We start from the raw sequence: 7,665 nt of genomic DNA, 5'->3' as shown, positions 1-7,665 counted from the left end.
CCTCGTAACCTCGTAAATAATATAGTCTTCAAAGTCCAAGGAACTATTTTGAAAATGGAAATCTTGAGACAAAGCTGATCAAATAGACAGATCAACACTCTGGATCACAGTAGAAAAAGCTTCAAATTTGCAATTTACTAAAGACAAACGGAGAAAATTCCAATACGGAATGACAGAAACATAGTTCTAAGCTAAACTTAAAGGGATCCTTAGAAGATGGCACGTGTCGGAAGCAATGATCATGCTCAGATGAACGAACGAGTGCAACAAACAGGCTTCATCAAGCAAGAGGGAATGCCAATCTTCATGTGATGGCGATCAATCGCCGGTGTTACCGTGTGCAGGAAGTATGCGTATGCGAGCGATGACACGGCCGAGTCAAGGTCGCAGGCTTCGTTGCCCATGACGATGCACACATTCTCACAGTCGTTGAAAGACGACTCCTAAAACAAAGTGTACGCGTGTGAACACCGCGCAAATGTCGAGCTTCTGACTGACGTTTTAATACTAGTATTAATTAATATCGCGTCTGACTCGGTACTATTAATTATTCGTAATTATCGGGGCCTATTAGTTATTATGCCAAGTTCTGTGATCAATGGTGGTAAATCGCATATATCATGATTCTGATTCACGAACCTGCACTGTCAAGTTTTATCGTTTATTGCTAAAATCAGCTCTTGAGTCTTACTCTTAGTCTTACTCTGTTTTTATGGACAAAACTGCTAACACAGTTCACTATTAGTATTACACTTACACACTGGCATTGCATTCATACAGTAAACATGCAGTTCCCCAATTTAGCCAGGAACATAGAGTGAGTGTGAAGGGCTCGGAGAACGACAAAACGGTAGGCCTAACGTTAGGCCTAACGTGCCAAGTTACGTACTGTACGTCGTAAACAACACAAGTACTGAAGACTGAAGTAGGCCTAGGCTATAACTTACCAATAACGTCTTCGTTTCCCGCAAGTAATCGTCCATGATTTTCAGACTACGTAATCTTCACAAATTAAAGATATGACATTTTGTAAAAATTGATACAATTTCCCCGAGAGACGCCTCTCAACTGTAAATAGTTTTGTAAACAAAATATTACAGCAGATAAATGGTCGACCAGATCCATATGATGACGTCATTGCTCGCAAAATCTCGCCCGAGTCGAGAATCTGAAAATGTCGGACGCAGTAGAAGATCAGGAGATTGCCGATGGCGAAAGCGATAGTTTACAAAAAACAGCGTTAAAGAAGGAAAAGAAGCACGACAATGTTGGAGTTGCTGATCTAGAGAAAGTCACTGACTATGTAGAGGAGAAAGAGATTTCATCACCAGCCATCAGCGACGTAAGTTTGCGCAAATAGCTAGAATTCGGCTAGCTCTAGTACTATATTAGCTCTAGTACTATAGCCCGCGGATAGCTGCCGCAGGGCTATAGCACATTCTGCTATAGATGTAAAGACACCAAATGCTCCAACTGGTCTAACCAAAAATGTATCCCCAAAACGCAAAATGATCGGGCTTTTTAACACTTATGGATAATATATATATATAATCTCAGGGATTAATAATGGCAAATATGTACTATAATACGTGCCTGCACGGCCAAGATGCTGCCAAACATATATAATAATATCAACATGTGCCGCGAGTTGCCCGCATCAAAGCCCCCTCAATCACCTGTGGGCGGGATTCTGTGAGAAACTGGTCGCAGCAGCAGCAGATAGACCTGCAGTACTGTGCGTGTCCGTGTGCGCGTGCGTGTACGTGTGCGTGTGCGTGTCTGGTTACGCGCGTATACGTGTGCGCGTGCGTGTATGTGTGCGTGCGCGTGTACGTGTGCGTGCGCGTGTATGATTGCGCGCGTGTGCGCGTGTGTGCGTGTGTGCGCGTGTGAGTGTGCGTGTCTGATTACGCGCGTGTACGTGTGCGCGTGTGTGCGTGTCCGTGTATGTACAGCCAGGACACACTGTGCGCACGTGTGCGGTGCGCAGTGTGTGTATACAGCGGCTTACAGCCAGGACACAGAGGCGCGTCCGCAATACATGATAACTAAACACGAGAGCAGGAGATCTCTCTCGCAAGGGAGTTAACGGCTAGATTCCATTTGGCAATTGCTCGCGTTTATAACCGTGGGCAGTGGCAATTCCCCGCTGCACTCACACCAACAAGAGGGTGTGTAATGACACGCGCGCAAACGTTTAATACAATCCATCATTTTATCATCGTTTTCACACGATCACATGCGACCGCGACTGGCTATGCTCGAACAAAACCCGTTCTTTCGGGCACTAGCAGGCAGCCAAAATTTCCACATTGGGATCTAACTACCCATTCTTCAAGTTACCAACTAAAATCATGTGTAAACAATCATTTTTATACATGAATTTATATTTATGAAGTTTTTGCGGAAGAGTCACTTGTCTCACCGAAAAGTTTACAAGATAGATGGCGCTTACTGGCTACGTTCAACAAGAAGAAATGTGAACATACAATAATATACTTTACATAATATACATTTACGCGATGACTAGAAGCACCAACATATCACCGGTACTACGATAATGCTTATCTGTTTAATTAATATCATCAATTATATCATTAATATCATCAATCAATCGAATCTTCAATTATATAATTAATACCATCGCATAACGCTTATCAGATAACATCAGGAGCGTATAATGACAAATTTGTCATTATACGCTCCTGATAACATAAATGCGAGGAATATCAAAGAGAGCAAATCCTCGTTCGTCAAAGAAAGCTAACATTATAGTTACACCAAATACAAACGTTTTGCATAAATTTGGCTCATGCCCCTGAACGCAATCAACAAATTATGACTAGTTAATACGATTCACCAATCCACTACCCACCCGCTACCATATTAACGAGCCACGCTCTTAACAATAAAAAATAGTTACACGTAAATTAATGATAAAAATAACAAACTTCTTACTCATGGTTCGAACACCTAACGCAAAATATTTTCTCAAGAAATATCCAGTACTTAGGATATCCATTTTCCAGAAACCTGAATACACAAATACTTTACCTTCTGTCTCTGTCTCTGTCTCTCTCTCTCTCTCTCTCTCTCTCTCTCTCTCTCTCTCTCTCTCTTTCTCTTTCTTCTCTCTCTCCTGCTGCTCTCTTCTCCCCTCTCCCTCCTCCTCTCCCCCCATCTCTCTCTCTCGCTCTGTAAGCTCACTCACGGCCGCTCGTATTGATGCGCATATAGGTCGACCTCATCACGGAAATATGAGGAGCTACGGCGTGAGAAGGTTCGCACCCGCAGGAAGTAGTCGACTTCCGTGCGGGCAGTGAAAAGTCAGGCGCGGCTGATGTTTGATCACAGGAAGGACGACGTCTCCGCTCGCGCCGCCGCCCTAAACACAGACACACACATATATTACTATATATACTAGCTGCGGGTACGCCGCTGGCGCTGGGCTAAAATCGTGCTACTAATTCATACTACTAATAATGGGAGCACAAATAGGAGAACATTGGGTAAAAAATCGACAATAAATTGGCAGCACAATTATGAATATTCAGGAATCAGTCAATAAGCTAATAACATGGAAAAAACTGTTACGTAGACATTTATATGACAGCACAACCGCAACTTAAGTAACCTGAACATAATAAGTAATATGGTGTAATGACAAAAAGTTATTATGAACAGCATGGTACGAATGGGTTGGACTTTTCATTTGAAAACTCTTGATAAACAATGTTTTTTTCGTGTTATTATTCTGCTGGTGGAGAATATGTAAGATTCCTGGCGTCTCGAACTGTTGAGCTCCGCACACGTACGGCATGCAACGTATGGGCAAGCGTACGGCAAGTAACAGCATAGATGTATCACATGTGGCAAGTACGTCATACACGGCAACGTACGTCACGACATGCAACACATGTACATACACTATATCTGCGAGCATCATACATAGCATTAGCACGTAGTAACTATATATACACATACAGCCACGCGTGCCAGCACGCATACGTATACACTATATTTAATATTTATAGTGTGTACACAAATGTACGCGCACGTGTATGCATATGAGATTACAAGTATCGGAGTATTTATTATGGTTTTTGAGATATATCGAAAAAAGAGGATATAATTATTTAAGCCTCGAAAGGTCTAGCTTGTATGTACAGTATGAGCATCTGGTAAATTCTCGCTCTCCTACGCCTTCTCTTGCCATTGTCTCTCTATATCACTCTTTCAGCAGACAAACACGCTGCATACATCACACATACATACACGCACAACTGCACGCACAGCACGCACGCACGACGCACACGCCGACGCCCACGCAAGCGTGTACGCACACGCATATATAATGTACCACATGTATGTACAGCACAGGACGTGTACCATACATAGAGGATTGTGGGGTATCCGTCATAAACTTACTTCGCTGTTCCTCGCCTCCTCCTCCTCCTCCTCGCTGCTTCTGCCTCCTCTCCTCCTCCTGCCTGCTCCTCCTCTCTTCCCTACCCTCCTCTTCATCCTTACTCCTCGCAGCGCTCTCCTCATTCTCCTCCTTCTTATAAATAATAATATAAATATTGATAATAATGATAATGATAAGGATGATGATGATGATGAGTGTAGGGCGCCTTTAAACGTGAAAATAAGGTAATCATTAAGGTAATAAGATAAAGGTTAGATAATTCAATAGTAATAATACTATAAGTAGCGGAAATCTTTTAGCAGTACTTAACTCTTTTTAAACCTTACTAATCTGTGAATAGTTTTTAATCATCACTGTTGGTTCGCGGCTTTGACTATTGTCACTCAAAATGAACGTTAACATGGGCATGTTTTTTATATATGAATAAATCTATGATAAAAGATTCTTTAGCGTTATCACTAGGCAAGCCGAGTGGGAGCTGTATATTTCTACACACAATCACATCATGTCAGGCAAAAAACCAGAAATATGCGACGCAATTACACGTACGTGCACGGCAGCAGCATATTTCTCATGCGTTTAAGCATTCCACGTTTACAGCTGGCCACCCTCCCACAGAGGGATAAAGAACTTGATGGCATTCCGACGAGACTGCATAGTTATTGGTACGTGCCGCTGCACGTTTCCCGTATTCGTACACCTATAGAAGAACACAACTTGCCCAGGTTTTCCCAAGAGTAGGTCATAATCCATATATACAGTTAGACCTCGATTATCCGAACGAGATGGGCGGGGAGTATTTTGTTCGGATAACAGATCTGATCCTATATAAAGGAAGCCATATTGAACATAATTATCTGTGTAAAAGCATGTTTACAGAGTTTTTATTTCTTCATAACCTCTGAATAGGGGGTTCTCCCACCCTCATCATCACTTAGGGAGTCACAAAATTTTTCCCTTTCCCACCGAATTTGCCCGGGCTGCGGCCCTGATCCCCGCTTAACAGCGTGCGAGCTTGGCACTCGCCCGCTCGCCAATGTCGAGTGAAAATAATATCGGGCGAAGTGAAAGGCTAAAGCTGACTCGCCTATGTTGGCTAAGTAAAATAATTGTTAGAACTTTGAATCAAATGTCGGTTCCTTACGTTTCTATATCCAAACATTGCATGAAATACAGGTGTAGGATTGTGAAGGGCGGGCATCCACGACATCCTCAATTTAATTATCAAGGTCGCCGAAGAGAAGCATGCCGCGGAGAGCGTGGCGCGCCAGCCAGCAGCGTGGCTGTGTAATACGTGCTGGGCGGCATATTGAATTGATGTAGCGGGGAGGGGGAGGTGGCAGGATTGTTTAAAGCTCACCTTAGCTGTGTGTTAACAAGTAATAAAATCGCGTAACGTGGGGTTATTCATTAGATGGGTGGCAAAGCAGCCCGAGAATAAAAGTAAATTAAATAAAAATGAATAACAGAAACTTTCAAAAGGAGATGTGCCTTGAATTTTTGAGAAAAGTGATCAAATGAATTAATGTGTAGTTAAACTCCACTGGTGTTTTTGTGTTTTTCACTATTGTTGCCAAGCATTTTTGTTTTAAAATTTGGGCGAGTACAGATTTCGTTTGACGATTTAACTTATTGACTCACTCGCCAGTTTGGCGAGTGGTTTTTTTATTTTAAGCTTTTAACACTGCCTATCGATGGTATAGCTCGTAACGCTGCGTAAGTCCTCGTAATATAGTCTTCAAAGTCCAAGGAACTATTTTGAAAATGGAAATCTTGAGACAAAGCTGATCAAATAGACAGATCAACCTCTGCAATTTACTAAAGACAAACGGAGAAATTCCAATACGAATAATGACAGAAACAAGTTTCTAAGCTAAACTTAAAGGGATGCCTTAGAAGATGGCAGCGTGTCGGAAGCAATGATCATGCTCGAGATGAACGAACGAGTGCCAAGCAAACAGGATTATCAAGCAAGAGGGAATGCCAATCTTCATGGATGGCGAGTCGATGCGCCGGTGTTATGTGTGCAAGGAAGTATGCGTATGCGAGCGATGACACGGCCGAGTAAGGTCAACAGGCGCGCTAGTGAGGCTTCATTGGCCCATTTGACGATGCACACATTTTCACAGTCCGTTGGAAAGAGACTCCTTAAAACAAAGTGTACGCGTGTGAACACCGCGCAAATGTCGAGGCTTCTGACTGACGTTTTAAACTACTAGTATTAATTATATCGCGTCTGACTTCTGTACTATTAATTATTCGTAATTTATCGGGGGCCTATTAGGTATTGATGGGCAATTCGTGATCAGTGTGTAAATGGCATATACATGATTCTGATTCAGCAGAACTGCACTGTTAACGTTTTATGCGTTTATTGCTAAAATCAGACTCTTGAGCTCTTAGTTCCTTCCTCTGTTTTATTGACAAAACTGCTTAACGAGCAGTTCACTATTAACTTACGCAGCTGGCATTGCATTCATACAGTAAACATGCAGTTCCCAATTTAGGCCAGGAACATAGAGTGAGTGTGAAGGGCTCGGAGAAGCGCAAATAACGGTAGGCCTAACGTTAGGCCTAACGTGGGCAAGTTACGTACTGTACGTCGTACACAACCAAGTACTGAAGTCTGAAGTAGCCTAGGCTATAACTTACCCAATAACGTCTTCGATCCCGCAAGTAAATCGTCCATGATATTTCAGACTACGTAATCTCTCTTGCAGCTAATTAAAGATATGACATTTTGTAAAAATTGATTACAATATTCCCCGAGAGAGCGCCTCTGCACTGTAAATAGTTTTTGTAAACAAACTTATTACGCAGATAAATCGGTCGACAGATCCAATATGATGACGTCATTGCTCGGCAAAATCTCGCCCGAGTCGAGAATCTGAAATGTCGAGGGGCAAGTAGAAGATCAGGAGATTGCCGATGGCGAAAGCGATAGTTTACTAAAAAACAGCGTTAAAAAAGGAAAAGAAGACGACAATTTGGAGTTGCTGATCTAGAGCAAAGTACCGACTTATGTAGAGGAGAAAGAGATTTCATTCACCAGGCCATACAGCGACGTAAAGTTTGCGGCAAATGAGGCTATAGCCGTATAGATACAATAAGTACCCAAACTGCAAGCGATAGGTTAGAACGCGAGCCTATACGGCTTTTTGCGGAGGAATGCCTCGAGTGGAAATCACTCGGCAGGTTTGCTGGTGTATTTCAGAGACCTAGAACTCCAAACTGGG

The 7,665-nt window shown here is 42.6% G+C and overlaps 2 protein-coding genes across 2 annotated transcripts in view; one reads left to right on the top strand and one right to left on the bottom strand.

Moving 5' to 3' along the window:
- Positions 1-3,267, bottom strand: part of LOC106821494 — a 28,328-nt gene extending 25,061 nt beyond the window's left edge. Inside the window, exon 1 of the mRNA XM_014826331.1 lies at positions 3,214-3,267. Within this exon, the coding sequence (XP_014681817.1) occupies positions 3,214-3,248 (35 nt within the window). The 5' untranslated portion in view covers positions 3,249-3,267. The remainder of the gene's footprint in view (positions 1-3,213) is intronic.
- Positions 1,163-7,665, top strand: part of LOC106821496 (huntingtin-interacting protein K-like) — an 8,772-nt gene continuing 2,269 nt past the window's right edge. Inside the window, exon 1 of the mRNA XM_014826334.1 lies at positions 1,163-1,342. Within this exon, the coding sequence (XP_014681820.1) occupies positions 1,175-1,342 (168 nt within the window). The 5' untranslated portion in view covers positions 1,163-1,174. The remainder of the gene's footprint in view (positions 1,343-7,665) is intronic.

Source organism: Priapulus caudatus, unplaced genomic scaffold, assembly GCF_000485595.1.
Source record: "Priapulus caudatus unplaced genomic scaffold, Priapulus_caudatus-5.0.1 Scaffold75, whole genome shotgun sequence".
Taxonomy (NCBI): domain Eukaryota; kingdom Metazoa; phylum Priapulida; class Priapulimorpha; order Priapulimorphida; family Priapulidae; genus Priapulus; species Priapulus caudatus.
The sequence above is the reverse complement of the archived record's forward strand: the minus strand, read 5'-3'. Positions and strand labels throughout refer to the sequence as shown.